The following is a 22,930-nucleotide window of genomic DNA, read 5'->3' on the forward strand; positions in this document are numbered from 1 at the left end:
CCAGATAAATCATCCTGTCAGCAAACACTGGGCGAAAAGGAGAGGCTGGGGTAGGTGCCAGGCTGGCAGCATTGCTAGGACAGGAAAACATGTGCAATCCGGGACCAGAGACACCTCAAACACGCTCTGTTGCAAGCAGGGAGATGCCTATTTATTTCTCATCGCCAGCTCAGCCAGCTTCCCCCGGGCTCCCAGGCAAACAACCTGCTTTCCTTCTCCCATAATAAGGACCGAGTTGCACCATCGCCCGCATCTGCGGGGCTGGCACTTTCCAAAGGCTTGCACAAGCACCAGCGAAACTGGGAAAACACTTGTGTGGAGGAGCAGGGGCCAGCCCCCTCCTGCCACGCTCGGCTCCGCAGCACGGAAAGCTGTGGGATCTCCTACCAGTGCTGGGGGATCACCAGCAGCAGCAGATTTCAACAACACACACCAGGATTTACCCAAAGACTTGGAGTTTGAGCACAGAAGGCTGCATTTGAGCGCTGTAACAGATCGTAAGTCCCTGTATGTGTAAGTCACAGAATCACAGAGTGGTATGGGGTGGGAAGGGACCTCTGGAGATCATCTCCTCCAACCCCCTGCCAGAGCAGGGCCACCCAGAGCAGGTCCCATAAGAACATGTCCAGGTGGGGTTTGAATGTCTCCAGAGAAGGAGACTCCACCACCTCCCTGGGCAGCCTCTGCCAGGGCTCTGCCACCCTCAAAGTGAAGAAGTTCCTCCTCATGTTTAGGTGGAGCTTCTTATCTTCAAGTTTGTGCCCATTCCCTCTTGTCCTGTCCCTGGGCATGACTGTAAAAAGACTGGCCCCATCCTCTTGACACCCTCTCTTTAGGTATTTATAGGTGTTGATCAGATCCCCCCTCAGCCTTCTCTTCTCCAGACTGAACAGACCCAAGTCCCTCAGCCTCTCCTCATCAGAGAGATGCTCCAGGCCCCTCAGCATCTCTGTAGCCTCTGCTGTACCCTCTCCAGCAGTTCCCTGTCCTTCTGGAACTGGGGAGCCCAGAACTGGACCCAGTGCTCCAGATGGGGCAAGTCATTGAAGGTACAGAGCTTCCACAGTGGTAACCACACGCCTGTGCAAGGCAAACGTTATCCTCCCCCTGAAACCTCCTTCATACCCGCCCCCGGCTTGACTCTGGTTTCCCTCTGTGCCTTTTTGCTCGCTGGACACACAAGATAATTCCTGACCTGCTTTTCCTTCAATTGCTCCTCTCCCCTGCTTCAAGTAATTACAACCAAGCCACCCTTTTTCCTTTTTGGCACCGAGGTGGGTCGGGATGGGAGCTTTCCCCACACTCTGAGGGCAAGGCTGGAAGGTTTTCTGAGGCTGTCACACTCCTGTGCATCAGGCACCATTGCAACCTCTCTGCAAGAGGGGAAATGGGGCTCTTGGTTACCTTAACTCCACTTAGAAAAGCACTTTTATTCCTCTCTGTCTTCCCCTCCCTCTCTTTTCTCCAGGGTAAGCAACAGGAGATATCTCCTTCATCTCTCCCACCGCTTGTCAAACCAAAACCAGTCTCAGGTCAGCAAAATTAGGAGCTGCAGCAAGAAAAAGCCAGGAAAGCAAAGTGAGAGAGATAAGAAGTTTGACAAGAGTGCGCCAGGAAAGCCTTTGAAGTCTTCAGCAGCTCCTGGTGAGCGTTGCTGAGAAGAAAAGATTGCAACTGCATCTGACCCCAGATATTTGGCAGGAAATGTTGTTAATGGCAATTTTGCTGTGTAGCCTCCTGCTTGGTGACACACACACACACACAGGTTGTGAAGAGGTGACGTGACAAGTAAATCACAGGCAGGAAAGCACAGAAGGATCTCACTGGCTTGCCCAGAAAACGTGGGCTGGGACTCACACAGGTGCTTGTTGGGATGAGAAAAGGAGTGGAAAGGCTTGATCAGGGGTAGAAGAGGCTGTGGACAAAGCAGGGCTCCTCCTCTGTTGTGGCCGGGGGTAGAGGCCCAGCAACAACCCCTGTTTGTGTTTGGGAAAACAGAAGCCACTCACCCTGCCAGGAGAAATGCTGGCAACTGACCTAATTACACAGGGAGGACCAAGTCAAACCAATCCAGCGTGATGCAACGCTCCTCTCCGTGCCCAGCTCTGGGAAACTGCTCGCCCCAACTCCAGCAAACCTCATGGAAACTGTGTTGGCTGCTGCTTGGCATCCAACTCCCAGTGCCTCCTGTTTCTGCAGCACCTTCTGGTTGTCACCATCACCTCTTACCTTGACAGTCCTCCAGAGGCATGGGGAGATGAGTAACCCTCCACTGGAACCGTGTCCACAGGCTGAGAGACAGCATTTTTGGGGCTGGTTGAAGCTGCAGGGCAGCTCTAGCTGGGAAATGCCATCTAGAGGCCAAAACGGGCTTTTCCCTGTTCGTTGGTTGGTTGGTTGTTTTTTTTTTCATTTACTTTTGACTTCAAGTAACCATAGCACTTGCTCCTTTCACTTCAGTACAATCCTGCCCGCTCAGCAGGACAGTGCTGTCCCTGCTTTGGGACAGATCCCTGGCAGATGAGGAGCTGAAGTTCTCTGATGTCCTGCACCACGAGTCCCAAAAGCTGCCCCATCTTAACGAGAACACATTGTCTGTCCCTCAGGGCTTCCTGTTCTTACCAGCCTGGCTTTAGCAGCCACCTCCCAATTGCCCATTTTCACAAAAGGCCATTCTTCTAGTAGCAAGCTACGAGTTTAGTCTCAGTTGATTATGTTATAAAAATGAGAAGTGCAGCTTTATGGAAAGGAGCAAGGAACAAACATGCTCCCACCCTTCCTCACCCCTTAAAGCAGAACCTTGGGAATAAAGCTCTCAGCCAGCCCTGGTTTCACCATAGGAGTTCTTTTTATACGTCACAATTATGTTTTGGGTTGTTGGGTTTTTTTTAATATAGGTTGGGCACTGACCCACGCTTACAGAAGCAGTGAGGGAAGGAAGGGTCTCTCCACAAACACCGAACTTGTGCCGGGGCATCGATGCCTCGCACGGGGTCTGACACCCCCTCTGTCTCCTCCTGAAATGGGGGGTGGGACGACACAAACCGATTCCAGAAAACCTAGGAACCACAGGACTTTATTTTTGAACAACATACAGCTGAAGAATTGCACACTAGAAGTCAAGATTTGGATATTTAACCCTACAGGCTGAATTACAAAAAAAAAAAAGCCCCTGGTGACTGACCAGTGCGAACCAGAACCGCATGAACTGGCCCAAGGAATTGGCTGCTATGCCCCTGGTGACTGAGCAGTGCAAAGCAGAACTGCATGAACTGGCCCAAGGAATTGGCTGCTATCTACTTCAAGATCAATTAAGGAAAAAGTTGGTAAAACCAACTAGCCATTAAAGCAGCAAGTAAAAATTTCCAGGAAAAAAAAAAAACTAACATAAAACCCTCCAGAAAATGCTCATAAGTTAAAATAAAACTATTTCTAAGCAGCGTATGGAGCTCCCAGAGGAGGGTAAGGCTCATTGAGGGAGGCACTGCCCGCACCTCTGAAATCTGAAACACCCAAACGGCCACAGAGGCAGGAACTGGCAGGGAGGGAAGTTCCAACTCTAACCTCAACTCTTCATTTAAAAACAAAACAGAACTGAGGCACTTAAAAAGATTATAGGGTAAAGTACACTTCATATACATGTCAAACTCAACAGCTGGGTGAACATAGCATTATGATAATTATTTTCTTGTGGAAAAGAGGTTTTTTCCATGTACAAAGTGGTCAAAGCAACAAAAAAAAATGAAAAAAAAAAAACTAACATAAAACCCTCCAGAAAATGCTCATAAGTTAAAATAAAACTATTTCTAAGCAGCGTATGGAGCTCCCAGAGGAGGGTAAGGCTCATTGAGGGAGGCACTGCCCGTACCTCTGAAATCTGAAACACCCCAACGGCCACAGAGGCAGGAACTGGCAGGGAGGGAAGTTCCAACTCTAACCTCAACTCTTCATTTAAAAACAAAACAGAACTGAGGCACTTAAAAAGATTATAGGGTAAAGTACACTTCATATACATGTCAAACTCAACAGCTGGGTGAACATAGCATTATGATAATTATTTTCTTGTGGAAAAGAGGTTTTTTCCATGTACAAAGTGGTCAAAGCAACAAAAAAAAATCACCATTTCCAGCAATTAACATGTCAGACCAGACGAGAGCTTTGTGCAGGAGGATCTTCCAACCACTGCAGCTCTTAGGGGAAGGGATGGAGCTGCAGTAAGACAGTGTGTGCTGACTGACAACAGCCACAGCAAAGATCTCCCCCCAGCCAGAAGGGAATGATTAAAATCCTGTTTATGCTGAGATGTTCAGAATGGGCTCTGCCCTCTCAAAGATGGGACACGAAGTTAGGATGTCATCTCTTCTTGATTTATTTGGGTTATTTTTTAATGGAAACAGGCTCCTGCAAAAAGAAAGGCAGGTGCTTCCTTACAAAGAGAGGCCTGACAAGCCTTTTCTCACATTTCCCCCTGATGAAGAAGTCAAATCACCCACCAATCATGGAGGCAATAACAAAATCAGCTTCGATGATTTAAGAGGTGGTGGCAGAACTCCTTTTTGGCACGAGCCTCTCCTTCACGGCTCTTGTATAGAAAAAAAGCCAAACCACAGCCAGGAGAAGTACTCATTAACCAGTCTGCAGCCAGGAGAAGAGGCGGCTGTTACCACCCGAGCAACAAAACAGAGGAGCAGGGTGGAGAGAGATGAAGGAATGTTGATGTGCTGGGCTGGGGCTGAGGAGGGCACAACAGGGTGTTTATTCAGAGTCCACAGGGTTCAGCAGCTGTTTCAAAACAAGAAGTCACATCAAAGAGAAGAACTGTGAGCGCAGCTCCTACAGGAGTTTATTTTCAACCCAGATAAAACTGTCTCGATAATGGTGAGGAGGAGGAGGGACTTCGGGAAAACTCCCTGTTCCAGAGAGTGAGTGAAATTTGCTTCAGTGTTCACGTTAAGAGATCAAAGAAATTACGGAAATCAAGTAGAAAAAAAAAATCCATCTAGGACTTCTCAGGCCTTGGCCCGGCGGAGGTGGGGGTAGCTCTGCAGAGTCCTGGCTATGGCTTCATCCAAGCTCACCACTGGCCTGTAGCCCATGTCTCTTTTGGCTCGCTCACAGCTGTAGTAGTGAAACGTTCCCGCTAACGCCACCCGCATGGGGGTGAAGGTGGGCTTGATGGTGAGCAGGGGACTCAGCAGCCACAGCAGCAGGGAGAGGAACAGGGCCAGGTAATAGGCCAGCCAATAGGGAATGTGGTACTTGGGAGGGTCGTAGTTCAAGCCAGTCAAAATACGGGACATGAAAGCCCAGAAAGGAATTGGTTCGTCATTTGTGATATGAAATGCCTGGAAAAGAGGAAGACAAAAAGCCAGATGACAAAATCATTGCGGTTTTCACAAATTTGTCTCATGTTCACACAGGGACTGATGTCCCTGGCTTGACTGAGAACACATTTTCTTGAGAAACTGCTTTGCACCTCTGTCTGAAAAGCAATGAACCCCTTCTTTGCTAAGAAAACCAGCTACTTCCGACACTCCAGAGGTTCAGATTGCTGAGAAATGGTCAAACAAACCAAGTGACACAACACAAACACGTGAAAGCATCCTCACGACCAGAGCACGGCGGTGCCATGAAAATCCATAAAAGTCTCTCCTGTCCTCAACTCTATTGCAAAAACTAAATAACTATGTTTCATATGTACACAACTTGGCTGCCCACAATTCTGGCTGCATTTCCTTGCACAAGGAGTTTTACAGCGTGAAGTTAAAGTCTATTCCCACATCTCAGCCCACGCGGCTGCACACAGCTGTCACCAGACAGGCCACCATTCCTTGTGCCCAGGGCCAGAAAAAACCTGACTCATTTGTGTGTTGGACTTCCACCCATGGCCACATGAAGCCAGGCGACGCTTGTCAATGGAGACACCCCCTCCCAAGGTCCTTCCTTACCTTCCCACACAGGGGAGAGCCCTCCCGAAGCTGTTCTGCAGCCAAGATGTGGCCGTGCACCACATTTTCCACGTAGGTGAAGTCCACCAGGTTCTTTCCATCCCTGCACAGACAAAAGGAAGAAGTTTAGCCTCAAGGCTAAAAAAAAGAAAAAAAAAAAATCTGCTTGTGGTAAAAGAAAGGACTTGAACACAAGATATATTTATTCCAAGTTTCCTCTTCTTTCAACCTGGAGAAGAGAAAGCTCCAGGGAGACCTTATAACGGCCTTCCAGTACCTGAAGGGGGCTACAGGAGAATGGGGAGGGACTCGTGATCAGGGAATGTAGTGATAGGAGAGTGATAGGAGGAGGGGGAAGGGTTTGACACTGAAAGAGGGGAGATGGAGCTGAGATGTGGGGAAGAACTTGTTTGGTGTGAGGGTGGTGAGAGCCTGGCCCAGGTTGCCCCGAGAAGCTGTGGCTGCCCCATCCCTGGAGGGGTTCAAGGGCAGGTTGGAGGGGGCTTGGAGCAACCTGGTCTGGTGGGAGGTGTCCCTGCCCAGGGCAGGGGGTGGAACTCAATGATCTTTAAGGTCCTTTCCAACTCTAACCATTCTGTGGTTCTATGATTCTCCTGCTCTCTTGTCCTGCAACATCAGGCTATGCCCTGCCAGAGAGATGAAATGTATTATTTTTGGAGACAGAGGAAAGGCTGTTATTGTCTCAGCTCTTGCGGAGGCCCTCAAAGTTTACATTCCTGTAACGTAACAGTACCATTTTTAAACCTCCCAAGTTACCAAGTTTCCAGGAGTGGCAGATCCTACAGGTCTGAGAATCAGCAGAGTGATCCACAGAAGCAGAACAAATGGAAAGAGAGTGGTAACTAGCACAGAGTCAGTCATTTAAGGACAAGCTTTCAATTATGAATTTCTCGGCTCATGAAATTCTAACTCACTCCCTCCACACGCCAACTTCAGCCACAGCTACAAGAGATTTAACCCTCTGTGCTAAATCTATTTCTGCACAGGTACAGAAAATGACAGTGAATCTCTGTATCATTTTCAAGAGTCCAGCAAAATGAAACAACTGGTTTGTTACAAAACCATCCCCACACTCATTTGGCCACAAACCAGTGTTGCTGCAACCCAGCATTCTGAGAAAGAATCACTTTCATTTCCTCTGTTTGTGGATGAATGGCTTTATCTGCTTTCTTGGAAGGGATGTACGGGTCTGGGTAGCGGTAGGGAAACTCCAACGAGGAGTGCAGGTCTGAGCTGGGAGTGAATGCAGACTTGCACGAAGCAGAAACCTTGAGTTTGTACAGAGTTACTGCTCCCAGATCACTTGAGAGATCAATTCAGAATGGAACCATAAGGAGAACTCAAAAAACCACAACCCCAATACCAAAAAACCCACAACCTATTGCCTTTCTTCCTTCTACCCCATGTGCACACAGACACACAAACCAGCTCCTTCCATGTAATAAAAATCTATTACAAATTAAAGAGCACATTTCTTTTCATGAGCATAATACAATCAATTAAAAATATCCTTAGTAGTAGCTTGAACTATTTCTTGCTCTAAAGTTTCAGTGGTCTGTTAGAAGCTCTGCAAGGCTCAATAACGAGGCAACCATGTTTGATCTTATCATCAGAAATACTGAAACACTGCCACAGAGGCTTTTTAATTGCAAGAACCTCAAATACCAGAAGTGTGTATTAATTAAATTAACAAGAAGTAATCTGAGCTCTCTCATGTTTAAAAGGACAGCTCTTCAGACAAGGCACAGACAGCTCAAGCTATGGCAGCTCTCCCCACAGACACTATTTTTGCATTATAAACACTCACCATGGGAGTGGTATTAAATTAAATAAACATCTTTTTTTTCCATGCCACACCACCTCTACTGATTTAATATTATTCTCCACAAGGGCTTTGTAGGTTCAGCATCAATTTTAAGGAAGGCTATGGAATGACCAAGCCTCACTCACCCAATTATGAACTTCATTTTGCCGCTCTTGGCTGCCTGGATGAGGATGGGAACCAGCTGGGGGTCTCTAGGACCAAATATTCCATGGGGACGGATGGCAGTAGTGAAGAAATTGTTGCCTGGGTCATTTGCACTGAGCACTTCCTGGTGGGGAAAAAAAGATAATCAAATCAGGTTATCTTTGTTTATTTGTATGCGTTGTTGTTGGGTTTTTAATAGAAAATCCAGCAGGTGGATGAGTTCAGAAACAGCATGATCACACGGCTCTTCCAGTGAAAGCAACAGCTCTGCCAATTCTCTTATTCTTTCTCTAGAAACAACCTCTGTAGCATTACACACTATTTCATTCAGCTTCCCTGGTAATTTATGTCACAGCTTTAATGAATTCTCTTTTTATTAAGTGAATACACTACTTAGGAGTACCAGCAGCCAAGGAGGACACAACTGCTGACTGATATATTTGGACAGTGAGCCAGCCTCTAGGAAAGCCTCCCCAACCCATCAGCATCACCAGGGAAAAGGATGGGGGGCCCTTGTGAAAGACACAAACGGCAGCCCCCGTCCTTCTCTGTGACACAACAAACCAATCCACAGCCCACAAGTCTCCACGCTGAGAAGAGGAGGGCTAAAATCTGGCAGGTTTGTCTACAAGAAGGGAATTTTCAATTTCAGTTATAGTCAGAGAACTCCAGCAGGCATTGCTACCTCTGCAGGATTCTGTGCACATTTTCTCTGCCACTGTAAGAACGAGATACTTCTTTTTAATGCAAGAGAGATTCTGGAGAACAAGAGAGATCTGTTCAGTCTTGAAGAGCCTGTTGTGCCCCCAAGGGCATGCCCTACTTTTAGGAGGGCAGTTGTAAGCACTGAAAATAACGTCATTTACCATATGATGACAAATACCTTCTCCTGGAGGATCTTCGTCTCTGTGTAATAGTCGATAGGTTTTTTTGCATAAGGGAGGTCTTCTGATCCATTTTTTATGTCTGTGCCCTCAAAAACGACACTGGCACTGCTGGTTAACACCAGTTTCTGCAATAGATGTGAAAGAGAACAGTCGTTTAAAGCCTAAGACAAAAGGGTCATTATTTACGAAGGCTGAGTAAAGACAATAACAGCGTTTAATCAACTGATTCTACAGATAATAAACTAAGTCTGGAAGAACATGGGCTCACAGGAGGTGATCTGAAACTGCAGGTAAGAAAACTCCCACTCGTTTTAATTGACATTGTCACATTGTTTAGTGCTACCTAAAGGAGATTAAAACACTTCAATAAACACCCAAAGCAGCCAGTTAAGGAGAAAATATCTCCAGGAAAAAGCACAGCACCCACTTGGCTTGGCACATTTTAGCACTTAACATGCAATGAGTGTTTTTAAGATATATTTACTCATCTTGACAATAACAGTAGATTAAACAAAAAAATAATTTTGATCTTGGATGTTTTTGTTGGATAAAAACATACCGTAGTGGATTTAAAACAGGAAGTCAGTGATGTGTTTGAGTAATGAGAGACATGTGGCTTTAAACAAGATCCACATTGTAATAGAAAGATGAGGAGATCCAACAAGTCCCAACAAGACTTAACTCCTCCCTCAGAGAGGATCCAGACTGAGCCCGAAGGGAAACACCGCGTGGCCCATTTCCTACAGCAGCTTTTTACCAAGGTGGGGAAAAAACCAAACCACCAACTGTGGGGCTGGGACTCCCATGTGATACACACAATTTAATTCTAAACATTATTACCTGCGTATTTGTACCTGGACACAGCACAAAATGCAGGCTTTGGAGGCAACATCTCTGCCCAAAATAAGTAAGGGATCTTCACATGCACTGCGCTTGAAAATTTGCTAGGAATTTAAATTAAAACTCCCGCAATACCAGCTGAGGGAAAAAAAACCCCAACAAACCAAAACACTTGCCTGAACAGCAGCCTGGTTTCCTCTGGCTCTTTCTTTTGTGGGCAAATGACTTTTAAAACCAAATTACAGTGACATTATGGCATAAGTGTGTTCCTTTCATTATATGTCAGAGAATTCACGGAGGTAATAGATGCCATGAACACTTCCACTGCTGGATAAGCTATCCTTAGAGCTGTCCTCTTATTACAACATAAAAGAATCCACTTGTCAGTCACAGTTCTCCCGTGGGTGATTCCCAGACGTCTAGTAGGGAAAATTTCAATGGATGCTTTTCCTGCAGTCAGCCAGGAAGATTGTAGCGTGCAGGTTTTGTGGGGCAAACATGGGATGAGCTTGCACTAGACACCAAGCCAAGACCAATGGAGTCTCTCTCTTAGTAGTCTCTACTCATTTTCATAGAAAAAGTAAGAATTCAGTATCTGAGACCCTTGGTCCTCTATCAAACTAGATTAAAACTGGTCCACGCTGCAACTGTTATAAAGTCACATCAGCATCTTATCGTCTCCGTGTGCTTTTCTACCCTTACCTGCACTCCAGCTTCTTTGCAGGCTTCAATGACTGCTTTGGTTCCTATAAAATTCACCTTATAAAACAGTTCCCTGTTGTCACTTGAAGGTGCTGGCGACGCGCAGTGAAATGCCACTGACACACCTTGTAAAGCTGGCAGCAAAGCCTGGAAGATACATCACGCGAGACAGCAATGAAGCAACAGCAATAGTGCCTGCTGAGAACAAATAAACAGGAAGGAAATAAAACACAGGGTTTTCTCTCATGGAAATAAAACCGCTAAATTCCAAGTCATGTTCCTTCCATAAAGATGAGCAGCTGGAATAGGATTAGTGTCCAGGATCTTCACAGTGTCCTTTCATTTTTTGCTAGCCAGAAAAGCACCACATCATCTTTTCTCTTCAGAGAAGAACCTGGGAACTTTCTGAGACCCAGAGGCCACCTAGACTTAACTACTTGCAATAGTCTGAAGTGCAGGTTTGAGACTCAAAATGACCTGGAGACAGGAGTTAGAACACTCAGGGAGCAGCAGGTTTAACAGCCAGCACTACCCCGTGGCAGTGTCTGTGTTTGAGGGGACTGGCACAAAGCTCTGAGATGTGAGACTTTGTGCTGGTGGGGAGACGTCTCTTCTGGGTGCACACAAAGGTTTTCACCAAGGCTCACACACATGACTTAAGGCAAGAGGTTTTAGTGTGCCTTAACTGCTCGGAATAATGCCTTCTGCAGCTGAGGTTAGCCAGGAGAGCACCCACCTGCAATTACCAACAGTGGCTGTAATTACACTGTAGATCTGAGCTAACAGTAATGCAAATCACAACACAGAAACACGTTCTGTTCTTCCCAGCTTCAAGCAGACATCAAGTATATTTCTTTAAATGTTCTAGATGAGGTTTCCACAGAAAACTGCTCAAGCTACCAACTTCACTGGGAAAGGTTGGGGGTATGTCTAGGTACCCTTTTACCACCTGTGCAACACCATCAGGTGTTTTAGCGCTTCAGGCAACAAACGTTTGTTTAAACAGATATCCTTTCTATCCACCCACACCATGGAGTGTCCTTAGTCTGTACCTCCTTGTCACAAAGGTCTCCCAGGAAGAACTGCACTCTGTCGTTGTCGAATCTCTTCTGGATGTCAAACACGTTGACGGTGTAACCCTTCTCCAGGAGCTGCTCCACCATGTGCTGGCCCAAGAATCCTGACCCACCGATCACCACACATTTCTTACCACCCTGCAGAGATGGGGAGAAAAACCCTTCAGCCAGCAGACATACCAGGCAAGCAAACTGATCTGAACTTCCCAAGATCTTAGCGTGCTGGAATTTTGCACTAGTCAGTAGCTATTTTAATTAGAAGACTCTAAATTCAGATACCAAAAGACTCTTCAATACGTCTGTGCTATCACAGTAACTTATAAGTTCAGAAATACTAATGGCCCACAAGGCTCACATGCTGGTTTGTACTGGGCAGGGCTCTGCCTCATAACTGAGTGGCTCATGGAGGAGGGAAGGAAAAGAGGACTGGTCTGAGAAACTCTGCCCTGATGGTAAAGCAAACCAAATTGGCTTCAGCCACACGGCACAGATACTTCACCATGCTAAAACTGTCACCGTTGGCAAGGACAACATTATTTTCAGAGCATGTGAAACTTAGGTTTCTCCCAGGCAGGAAAGCAATCGGGTACAGGCAAGGCTCATCCTTTTAAGTTAGTCATTAGTTCTTCCTTTCTTTTTTAAAGCTTTTAAAAATCAATGGCTAGAGTCACTAATTAACAGATTCGTCTGGTCGCTCCTCTAACTGGGCTGAGACTGAAGCCCTTGCTGCCAAGACAGAACACACAAGGGCAGGTCTGAGGAAGCTTTTGTACAAAGAATGCTCTGTCCTGGTGGGGAATAGATTTGCTCCTTATTGTTGCCACACAACCCCCTCCTCTGCAGTTACACCATCGAGCTGAAGGGAATTTTAACCCAGTGAAGCCACGCAAAGATGATAATTTCTAAGTGCTACATCCTTAAACAAAGCCTCTACTGGAAAGTGTCAGTTATCCACAACAGAATGAGAAGAGTTCACTGCAGGTGCTCAGTTACATTACAGCAGAAGCAGTTATTTAGAACGGTGCATGCAAAGCACAGTCTGATTAAAGTGATTTGTAAAAAGCAGTCTGTTTGGTTCAGATAGTTGCAAGAGAACAGACGATACAGAAGGAATATGCAAGTCTAGGGACTCTCTGCCATTCTCTCTCCCTGCATTCCCCCACTACAACAGGTTTGCATTTGCTTTACTCACCACCTTCCTGATCCTCTGAACCCCGTGACACCCCTCCCCTCTGCAGTGCCCTCTCTTTGTCAAGTGGTCTGGCCTTCTCAGCTCCTCCTCAGAAGGCACTCGTCCCATTCCATCACTATTTTTTACTTGTCTTCCCTTCTCATTCCAGCATGTTCTTCGTAAAATGAGAGCCCCAAACCACACACTGCGCTCAGATGTGCTGAACAGAAGTTTTGCAGCAACAGAGTGACACCCTCTGTCTGGCTCTGAACATCACCATCATTTTCTACCCACACGGATGAGACAATCCAGGGTTTTCTGTATGACAGTTTTCCACTCACCCAAGGAAAGGACACTATCCTAACCAGTGATGAGAAGCAGACTATTTAAACAATCTTTAGTTCACATTTATAACATGAAACACAATCTGGTACACACTCCTCTTGGGAAAGTGTTGAATGACCCAGCTCAATGACCAGAACCAGGATAACTGCACCTGGATTGATCAGCTGTTTCTGTTTTAAAAAATGCAGGTAGAAAGCCAGCCTACACATGATTACATTGATTTTAGGATATGAATTACTACATATCCAGGGTTGTGCTGTGAAGAGGTAAGAGCTTGTTCATGCTCTCTAAATGTCTGAGATGCACTGCTCTTCCATAAGCTTTGTACGAATTAATGAGAAAATAGTTCAGAAAATAAAATAGTTCTTTGGAAAAAATCACGTTTTCCCCACCAATATCTCTAGAGTTTGTATGAATGCAGGAACAGTCTCATGTCTTCCCTAGTAATGTTCAGAAAAAAAATTTATGAAAATACATTTCTGCTTCATAAAGCACCATTTAAGTCCTCAACTTACCGATCTGAGGCGTGTGGCCATTTCTCAGATGATTCACTACCAACCCGATTCCTTTAAAAAGGAGAATATTATTTTATTCACAATACAATACTTTACTTAAGCCTGCCATCAACACGAACCACCTTTTTTTTTCCAACACATTTGTAGTTATAGGAGTCAAGGTTTGAAGCCATTATGCTAAAGAGCAGCATGAAAAGAAAGAGCTAATTCTCTCTGCCACCCTGAACAAAATAAGCAGTACCAGTGTAACAGTGACATCAAACAGCTTCCTCAAAGGCATAATTTTAATATAATAAAATATCCTTGATAACAAAGGCACCATCTTATTTTAGCTAATATTAGCTTCATGCACTTTCTCTAAGTCTGAATATTTATACTCCAAATAACATAAACACAATTGCAGGTTATGGCAATGTCCTCTTCAAAAATAAAGTTGTTCAAGGGTGTTTGGAACAAGAAAACAAATCTGAAGTCCAGGCACTTCAGCAGCACCATTCCCTGCTGTTCCACAGCAGCAGACACAGCACGGGGTGTAACACCCCCCATCGGAGATGAGAGGGGAGCCACTGGTGAGATTTTCCAAGTTTTCACATCCCAGGCTGTTGATCCCACCAATTTCATTAAAATACGCTATTCCTCCCAGCAATAGCAAAGAAAATTCCCCACTGAGCTGGGATCCTACTGTGTGGGGTAGAATTTAAGGCAGAAGAAGACAGCACGCCTACTCAGACCTGTTTCCAGCATAAAGACAAGCTGCACACTGAGACGTGGGATGGCTCTATGGTCACTTTAAACCATGGCTATGACAAACTACTGCTTTAGAGGCTGACGTGATCCTCTGTATTCCTGGTCAGCGCTTCCCAGTGTCTCCTGCTGTTCAGGCACCGAGATGGATCAAGGCCATGACTAGCTGAAAATTAATCATTTTCTGCCCGAGTTGGTTTTCAGCCAGAGCAGCTCTTTGACCCATCTCACGTCACGAATACTAGTGCCAACACAACTGGACGAGATCCAGGCCCAGCTACACCGATGCCACTATAAAATTATCACAGTACTGTGCCTCATGCAAGCAGATACATCTGCTGGACTGGCTCCCCGCAAGCTACCCCGTTTGGCGCCCTTGGTTTTTTATTTTTCTGAAAAGCCCTTTGAAACAGCAAGGAAAAAGCCAAAAACCAGGCAGGATTGGTGTCTGTTCAGCCAGGAACACCAAGCTGGTTTGAAAGTAAGGGCACCAGGTGACCCATCCTCCAGTCACCCCCTCATCTCCCTTTACAGAGGCCTTGCCACTCTCCAAAATGCAATGTATAATTTATGAACTGCTCAGTCTCCAGTTTCTCTCCAGCTCTTTCAGCACCCCCCACCCTCCTCCCACCCCTCCAGCTGCCCTCCACACCCACCCCAGCTTTCACAGAATCATGGAATGATCAGAGTTGGAAGGGACCTTAAAGCCCCCCCAGTGCCACCCCCTGCCCTGGGCAGGGACACCTCCCACTACACCAGGTTGCTCCAAGCCCCATCCAGCCTGGCCTTGAACCCCTCCAGGGATGGGGCAGCCACAGCTTCTCTGGGCGACCTGGGCCAGGCTCTCACCACCCTCACAGCAAAGAATTTATTTCTGGTGTCTAATCTAAATCTCCCCTCTTCCAATTTAAAACCGTTACCCCTTGTCCTGTCACTGCACTTCCTGACAAAGAGTCCCTCCCCATCTCTCCTGTAGCCCCTTCAGGTACTGAAAGGCTGCTCTAAGGTCTCCCCGGAGCCTTCTCTTCTCCAGGCTGAACAACCCCAGCTCTCTCAGCCTGTCTTCACAGGAGAGATGCTCCATCCCTCTGAGCACCTTCCTGGCCCTCCACATTCCAACAGCTCCATGTCCTTCCTATGTTGAGGACTCCAGAGCTGGACACAGAGCTCCAGGTGAGGTCTCAGGAGCGCAGAGCAGAGGGGCAGAATCACCTCCCCTCTCCTCACACCCCCCTCCTCACACCCCTCTCCACCTGCCCTTCCTCCCCGCGGCCTCCCCTAACAATCTTCCCCACAGCCTCCCCTGCACCGCAGCCCCCACGACCTGCTTCACCCCCCCGGCTCCCTCACGGTCCCCCCGGGCCCTGCTGCCTCCAGCCCGCACCTCCAGGACCCGCCGGGTCTCCTCAGCCCCTTCAGCCCCCTCAGCCCGGCCCCTCTCCGCTCACCGCACCGCCAGCGCCCTACGGCCCCTCGCTGCCCGCCCTCACTGCCGGCCCCGCCCCTTATCCTCTCGTCCACCAATCGGCGCGGCCGCTTCCAGCAAACCCCGCCCACTCCCACCGCCTCACCTCCCACCCGCCCTGGGCTGAGCATCGCGCTAGCCGGCTCTCTCTCGCTGATTGGCCCGCGGCCACCTCCCTTCGGCCAATCGCCTTTGACGGAAGGTGGAGAGGGGCGTCTCCTCCGGTCCGTCCCCTCTTGGCCCCGCCCCAGCCGCGCGTTGGCCAATCGCTTTGGCCTCAGCGCCTCCCGCGCCCGGCTGGCCAGCAAATCGGAGTGAGCGTTGCCATAGCGACGGCGTAGGGGCATCAGCCAATGGGGAAGGGCGGCATTGAGTCTCGGCCTGCCAGGATTGGAGCCGCCCTGGGGCGCCGGCCGCCGGGATGGTGAGTGCGGCCCGGCCCGGCGCTTCCCCTCCCCTCCCTCCCCGGCGGCAGGAGCGGGCCTCGGGCCCTGCTCCGCTCCCATCCGGCCTCCCGGCGGCGGGGCTGCGGAGGAGGCCGCTGTCAGTCCGGAGCGGCCTCTCTGGAGGCTGAGGCGGCCGCTGTCCTACGGGCCTCACCCGCCCCTTCCCGGGCCCGAGTCTGGCGGCGGCGGTTCTGATCCTCCTTTGCTCTTGTGTTGCTGTGCCAAGGCCTCCAGCTTGAAGAAGCCCTCGCTCGGAGCCGCCTCCCAGAGGAAGAAAGCCAGTCCCAAGCTGGAGCTGACCGAGGAGCAGAAGCAGGAGATCCGGGAGGCTTTCGACCTGTTTGACACAGACGGCACCGGGAACATAGACGTTAAGGAGCTAAAGGTAAGTGTTGTCCTGGTGCTAGAAGCACAGCTCTACTGGGGTTATAAAGTAATTGGGGCATAAATGCCTAAATGCTCTGAAACAGGAAAGGAGAGATTTATTATTTCTGCCAGCATAAAACCTTGCTGTCAACAGGTTCTTCTCTTAACCAATAGCACCAGTAAAGAGCTATAATTGTCTTTAGGACCAGGCTGGCCGAAACATATTGGTAGTTCTGCATTTTCTGTACTGTCTCCTTCTCTGTTAGTAAAACATCAAAAAGGGTTTGTGCATATTAAAAAGGTGTGTGTTTTTTCCCCTCTCTATGTGTTGTTGAGGATTGCGTGCTAAGCAAATTAGGTTGCCCAAGCTTTGGAATACAACAATGTTATTCATGTTTTTATTTATTGCAAAATATTTTTGGTCCCTCCTCACCCCTGCCCTTTGGGAAGAAGAGTCATCAGCAATTTAGGACTTATTTTGCTTTCAGAATTGTGTTTTCTCAACATTCATTTGAAAAAGATTTTTGTCACTAGAATGAAAAATTAACTGATTTAAGTTCCCAGTGGTCTAACAGCTGAAGACTCTACTTCTTTGTGCCACCAGAGCAGGTTGTTGGAGTTCGGTAGAGTTGCACGTATGATGGAAACTTCTCTCTTGGAGCCACTTGTCTTCAAGTTATTTTGTTGAGGCATTTCTGGGTGTTCCCTTTAACCATCTTGCTTACAACAGGGCAATAAATAAGCTCTTTTTTGTTAATTATTATTATTCAGTGTCTAGTTTCTCACTGCAAAGGGAATGCTAGCCTTTCCCTCTGAATTCTTGCCCGTTCTGAGCAGGGAGTGGTGGATGAGGTGGTAAGAATGTGTTTAGGAACTTTCTGAGTTAACTAGTGAACCAAATGTCAATGATTGCCTGTCTGTTCTCTGCAGCTCGATGTGCCCTCGATGTGTGCAGCGTAGCCTTGCTCTGAGTCTGCTGCTTTCTCTTCCCCTCCCCCTGTGCTTTTGTTTATAGTTTTGTATGATTTATAATTTTTTTTTTTTGTCCTGACAGGTGGCCATGAGAGCACTAGGGTTTGAACCTAAAAAAGAAGAGATCAAGAAAATGATATCAGATATCGATAAGGAAGGAACAGGAAAAATCAGCTTCAGTGACTTCTTGGTAGTGATGACACAGAAGATGGTGAGTAAATTTTAAAAGTCAAAGGAAAAGCAATTTTGAAAATGGGTCAGTACCTTTTGTTTCCTTTCAGTTTTGGTGGGGGATGAAAGCACTGTTTTAATCTTAACAACAAAATATATAAAAGTTAGAATTCTAAGACAGGGACTGCCCTACCTCATTTTTCAAGGTAAGGTTAAAATGATTATTTTGCAATCAGGGTTTTATGTGTGCATGAGAAAAGGGAAAATACAAAATCAAGATTTTTATCACAGAGTGAACCCAGCTCTGGGCTGTGGGAAGCTGTCGGGGTGTTGATGTGTGACATGGATGACTGTAGCAACGCACTGTATTTTTCTTTTCTGGAGTTTTAAGACATTTCCAGATGAAATCTCTGATTTTAAAAATTTAAAAAAAAAAAAAAGTTGAGTAAACCCAGATATTTAACAGTGGAAGATCCTGATACTGTAATCCCAAAGGCATCTGCTAGCTATGAAGGGAAAAAAAAATCCCTGAAGCCCTGAGCTTCAGGAAGCATCACTCTGTCTCTTGTAGCATCAGCTTTTGTACACACACGTCCTGCTGGCTGGGCTTTAAATTTCCTCTTAAGAGAGGTTCTCTGTCTTTCTGATACTTCTCTTTTATAACTTTGAGTGTTACTTACAACATAACCACTACTTTTCTTTCCTTAAACTTACGCTTACTTCTTTAAGGCTGAGAAAGATACCAAAGAGGAGATTCTCAAAGCTTTCAAACTCTTTGACGACGATGAAACCGGCAAAATCTCTTTCAAAAACCTCAAACGTGTCGCCAAGGAACTGGGGGAAAATCTCACGGATGAAGAGCTGCAGGTCTGTACCCAGCACTGGAAACAACATTACGGAGTGAGGCTCCCCCTCTGCCTCCCTGTGTCCTGGCCATGGGAAGGTCCCCATCGCCCCGTGTCACCTTCATGTGTTACTTCCCCACCTCGAGGGCTGGGTCCAGTTTTGGGCCCCTCACCACAAAAGAGACCTTGAGGGGCTGGAGCAGGTCCAGAGAAGGGCAATGGAGCTGGTGAGGGGTCTGGAGCACAAGTCTTGTGAGGAGAGGCTGAGGGAGCTGGGGGTGTTCAGCCTGGAGAAAAGGAGGCTGAGGGGAGACCTTCTGGCTCTCTCCAACTCCCTGAAAGGAGGGGGCAGCCAGGGGGGTCGGTCTCTTCTCCCAAAGAACAGGCCATGGGACAAGAGGAAACGGCCTCAAGTTGCGCCAGGGGAGGTTCAGATTGGAGATTGGGAACAATTTGTACACAGAAAGGGTTATGAAGCCTTGGAATGGGCTGCCCAGGGCAGGGGTTGAGGCACCATCCCTGGAGGGATTCAAAAGCCGGGTTGATATGGAGCTTAGAGACATGGGTCAGTGATGGTTTATCAGGGTTAGGTTGATGGTTGGACTCAATGATCTTAAAGGTCCTTTCCAACCCGGAAAATTCTATGGTTCTACTTGGGTTTCATATTTGCATTTGTTTAAAACCTGTGTAAATGGTCACAGTCTACGTCTCAGCTGGCAGAAATGGAAGAGGTTTGGTCAATGTGGGGTTGGGAAAGGGATTCCAGGCTCAGGGATGGGATAACAGAACACGGCTGTCGAAACCACCTGGGTGGAATTGCAGTTTCAGGGGGTTAGGGTGATTCAAAGGCAACAACTTTGTTTCTTCCAGGACAGTTCCTATAATGACACATTTTCTACACAGATTTTTGTATAAATATATATATACTAGTTCAGTACAAATATTTTGTAGCATAGTAGGTCTGACGTTGAGCTAACGCTGTCCCCTCTGATACAATTTGCTAAAAAGCGGTTCTAATTCTGAATTTATCTAATAATTTGAATCCGTGTCTAATTTCCGAGCACAAATCTCTTCCAGGAGATGATCGACGAAGCCGACAGGGACGGGGACGGGGAAGTGGACGAGCAGGAGTTCCTGAGGATCATGAAGAAGACCAGCCTTTACTGAAAGAGGGCGTTAGTTATTTATTTTTGCACACGTGTACCTACGTTTGGGAGCTGCCTCACTTTTTTTTTTTCTCTGGAAACGGCAGAAAACACAGGTCAATCTTTTTTAAGTGGACAATCTTGAGCTTGTGTCCGTGGACCAGCTGCCAACCTGTTTACATGTAGCAACCTGGCTGTCTGCGCTCGTGAGATGTTTACACTCTTTGTTTTCAGCACAAAGCCCATTTTGGATCCAGATCCTCACACCCTTCCCCAGGGAAAACCAGGGGCCAAACCTAAATCTCCACTTCCCGGTGGCTGGAAGGGTTTGGGTTGGGCCCAGCTGTAGCCAGCTCTTTATAGGATGTATTTGTGGGGATCGGCTTTTTATACTCTACCTTGCGGTGATTTAGCCCCTTTCCCTTTTTTAGTATGTTCTTTAAATGGAAAAATAAATTTTAAAAAAAGTAAATGGACTGAGTGCTCTTCAGTTCACACATTTATCTCTTGGCAAAAGAAGAGGGAGGTTACCGTGTGCTGCTGCGGAAATGTCTGCGGGAATATTCGGTGGCTGCAAATATAAGATTGTATTTAAAATAAAGTGTCTCTATTTTAAGCCATCGGAGCTGCGGGAAGAAATTCACAGAAATTGACAGAAATTCACAGAAATACAGGATGTCGGCGCTTGTCCCGCCCCCCAGCTGAACCTCGGCCAATCAGCCCTCGCGATTTCCCTGAGGAGCAGGAGCGCTGGCCAATGAGGGGGGCGGTTGCCGGGAGCCGTTGGGATGGTGAGCGGGGCTGGGCCTGCGCTTCTCCGGAGCGCCTCAGCGGCGGCGGGCCTCGGGTGGCCACGGCCCGCGGGGGCCTCCCTGAGGAGCGACGGGGAGCGGGGCCCCGGCTGGTCCTTGGGATTCTCCCCCAGGAACGCCTCAGGCGGGATGGGGCCTCCCTGAGGAGGCGATGGCGGCGGAGGGCGGGGTGGGGTCCCCGTCCCCCGCTGAGGGCGGCCGGTCTCCCCGCAGGCTTCCAGCAACGAGGAAGGCGGCCCGAGGGAGGAACCGGCCCTGGCCTTCCCGGTCACCGAAGAGCAGAGGCGAGAGCTACGGGAGGCCTTCGAGTTGTTCGACCGCGATAGGTCGGGCCTGATGGATGTCAGCGACCTGAAGGCAAGAAGCTGCCGAGCCCCATAGAGACGGGGCAGGGGGCGGCCTCGGAGCAGCCCCGACGGGTGGCTTTGGGGCCTCTTTCTGCCCCAACAGACTTTGCTGCCTGAATTCCAACTCCTTATGGAGCCATCAGTGGGGCCAGGATTGTGCCAATTTACTGCCCAGCGGTCCTGGGTGGGGGGGCAAAGCCTCCCTTCTCTGCCCGTCCTGACAGCTCTTCCTGGCTAATTTTTCACGGCCCTGTCCTACTGATGTTAGACAGAACTTGTTCTCTGGAGACATAACAGTGGATGAATAGCTGCTGATGAAAAGTTGAGGGATTTTTTCACCACTTTCATATACCTGCTTCTTTCCCTCTATGTTTCCATCTGATTTGGGCACCAAGACGTTGGTCTGTTTTCTCTTTTTGGCAGATAACTGTAAAGGCTCTGGGCTGCGAGTTGAGGAAAGAGGAGGTGAAGAGAATCATCTCTGAATTCAGTGAAGAAAGGCCAGGGAAGCTGAATTTTAGGTCTTTTCTGCAGGTGATGACTCAGAAAATGGTATGTGAGCCCAGCTGATCCCAAAGAGTGAAATTCCTCTCACCTAACTTCACCTAACTTTACGATGCAGGTAGCCACAGTGGATTGGGTCATTCTGGTTCCCTGTAGGGGAGAAACAGGAGTGTTTCAGGGGTTTATCTGAGCTATTTTAGAGATCTGCCTTTGGGTGAATTGTCCTTGCCCCTTTTTGCATCTTTCTGTGAACTACAGAGGGAGCAGGATGCTAGTTCAGGTAGAAACTGAATATTCCAGGCCAGGTCCCTGTGCTGCTCAGGCAACTTATTTTGTAGGTTTTGCTTTAATATGCAGTTATACAGAGGTGGGGGGAAAGGCCGAGGTGAAGTAGCAGCAGTAGATAACCCTCTTCTATGGCCATGTTTTCCCCCAAATGACACCTTGGATTTGATCACAAATGTTTACTGGCTGAAGTCCCTGAGTGGGGATTGTAGGGGGTATGTTTACAGGGGGGCATTTTTCATTTCCTTCCTAAGGCGGAGCCATTTTTGGAAGAGGAGGTCGTGAAAGTTTTCAAGGTGTTTGACTGTGATGACACCGGCAAGATCTCCTTTGAGAATCTCAAGGTGATAGCTGGTGAGGTTGGGGAGGAGATCACGGATGAGGAGCTGCAGGTTTGTGAAGTACAGATGTGTTCCTCTCGTGCTCTGCTCGGGGAGGGAGGGGAACGTCTTGCTGTGGGAAGACAGGTGGGGGATTGTGCTGTGGTGCTTTGTGATGGACACGAGAGCTCTGTCTCCCTTGGACCTTGGCTGAGACCTTTGTGAGCATCCACCCTCTCAGATCCCACCTAACCCTGTCTCCAAATCTCTGCTGTCCCCCAGGAGATGATTGATGAAGCAGATGTGGATGGAGATGGGGAAGTGAACGAAGAGGAGTTCCTCCGGATTCTGACACTGACCGACTGATAACTGCAGCATTTTCTTTTTTGCTCTCATTCCCCTATAAACAGTTAGTTACAATGTCACTTCTCTCCATCTTCCTTATTTCTTGTTTGTTGCCTTTCTTGCGTGTCAAAACACACCAAATATTGTTAATATTTCATCTTTGGGGTTGATTTTCCTGCCTCCACGAGGACAAGCAGATTTCTGCATCCCAGCAAAAAGTGGCGTTACTGGCTGTGTGTCTGTGATCTAAAGTCAGAGATTAATTCCAATTCTTCAGCCAGTCCCTGGAATTTCCCCTGTTGTGTTTACATCCCGTACCTTTTCAGCCTGTCTGATAAATTAGTCAAAACATTCTTAATCTCAGAAAATCCTGTATAACACTCTGAAGTTAGAGTTTAAGGCAGAAACTTCTGTACCTTTCCTGAACTCCTGCCTCAGAAAATCACTGCTGGCTTAGAAAACAGGTCTCACGCTGAGAGAACTGAACAGCTCGGGCTGTAATGATTACGTGATGTCACCTGTGTAATAAGAACCTATTTAAGAAGAACATACCAGCTTCCACCTAAACAGCTCCTGAACCTAGTCATGGCCAAGTTGGGGTTCTACCAAACCCTGGCGAAACAAGTGGGATTTGTGACATTCCTGTATCGATTTCCCCACTCGTTGGCCACCCAGTAGCACTAAAAGCA

The 22,930-nt window shown here is 47.6% G+C and overlaps 3 protein-coding genes across 5 annotated transcripts; 2 read left to right on the forward strand and 1 right to left on the reverse strand.

The window, feature by feature from the left end:
- Positions 1-4,353: 4,353 nt before the first annotated feature.
- On the reverse strand, positions 4,354-15,711 carry NSDHL (NAD(P) dependent steroid dehydrogenase-like). Of its 3 annotated transcripts, none has more exons than XM_014955952.1 (8): positions 15,667-15,711; positions 13,475-13,525; positions 11,420-11,581; positions 10,368-10,514; positions 8,822-8,950; positions 7,920-8,062; positions 5,949-6,051; positions 4,354-5,345 (listed from the first exon to the last, which is right to left on the reverse strand). In XM_014955952.1, exons 2-8 carry the CDS (start codon positions 13,493-13,495, stop codon positions 5,010-5,012), a joined length of 1,041 nt encoding a protein of 346 aa, XP_014811438.1. In that variant the 5' UTR covers positions 13,496-13,525; positions 15,667-15,711; the 3' UTR covers positions 4,354-5,009. The 3 variants fall into 3 exon arrangements, with proteins under 3 accessions (XP_014811438.1, XP_014811437.1, XP_014811439.1); XM_014955951.1 differs by having other exon boundaries at positions 15,603-15,688; XM_014955953.1 differs by lacking the exon at positions 15,667-15,711 and adding an exon at positions 14,206-14,300.
- Positions 15,712-16,024: 313 nt separating this feature from the next.
- Positions 16,025-19,800, forward strand: CETN2 (centrin 2). Its single transcript, XM_014956080.1, has 5 exons — positions 16,025-16,107; positions 16,356-16,514; positions 17,550-17,678; positions 18,368-18,505; positions 19,561-19,800. The coding sequence occupies exons 1-5, from the start codon at positions 16,105-16,107 to the stop codon at positions 19,648-19,650; spliced, it is 519 nt and encodes a 172-aa protein (XP_014811566.1). The 5' UTR covers positions 16,025-16,104; the 3' UTR covers positions 19,651-19,800.
- A 606-nt stretch (positions 19,801-20,406) lies between these two features.
- LOC106896254 (caltractin-like) lies at positions 20,407-22,321 on the forward strand. The gene is made up of 5 exons (XM_014956081.1): positions 20,407-20,419; positions 20,654-20,797; positions 21,211-21,339; positions 21,831-21,968; positions 22,179-22,321. The coding sequence occupies exons 1-5, from the start codon at positions 20,417-20,419 to the stop codon at positions 22,260-22,262; spliced, it is 498 nt and encodes a 165-aa protein (XP_014811567.1). The 5' UTR covers positions 20,407-20,416; the 3' UTR covers positions 22,263-22,321.
- The last annotated feature ends 609 nt before the right edge of the window (positions 22,322-22,930 follow it).

Source organism: Calidris pugnax, unplaced genomic scaffold (genome assembly GCF_001431845.1).
Source record: "Calidris pugnax isolate Ruff unplaced genomic scaffold, ASM143184v1 scaffold281, whole genome shotgun sequence".
NCBI lineage: Eukaryota > Metazoa > Chordata > Aves > Charadriiformes > Scolopacidae > Calidris > Calidris pugnax.

Bases quoted from the DNA above. Each gene is read 5' to 3' on its own strand.
- LOC106896254 (XM_014956081.1), top strand. The intron at 20,798-21,210 runs GCAAGAAGCTGC...TCTTTTTGGCAG, and splicing joins TGGATGTCAGCGACCTGAAG to ATAACTGTAAAGGCTCTGGG. The intron at 21,969-22,178 runs GTTTGTGAAGTA...GCTGTCCCCCAG, and splicing joins TCACGGATGAGGAGCTGCAG to GAGATGATTGATGAAGCAGA.
- NSDHL (XM_014955952.1), bottom strand. From the start codon at position 13,495: ATGGCCACACGCCTCAGATCG. The intron at 10,515-11,419 runs GTACAGACTAAG...TGTATCTTCCAG, and splicing joins GAGACCTTTGTGACAAGGAG to GCTTTGCTGCCAGCTTTACA. The intron at 5,346-5,948 runs GTAAGGAAGGAC...CCTCTTTTCCAG, and splicing joins GCTCTCCCCTGTGTGGGAAG to GCATTTCATATCACAAATGA.
- CETN2 (XM_014956080.1), top strand. The intron at 16,515-17,549 runs GTAAGTGTTGTC...TTGTCCTGACAG, and splicing joins TAGACGTTAAGGAGCTAAAG to GTGGCCATGAGAGCACTAGG. The intron at 18,506-19,560 runs GTCTGTACCCAG...AATCTCTTCCAG, and splicing joins TCACGGATGAAGAGCTGCAG to GAGATGATCGACGAAGCCGA.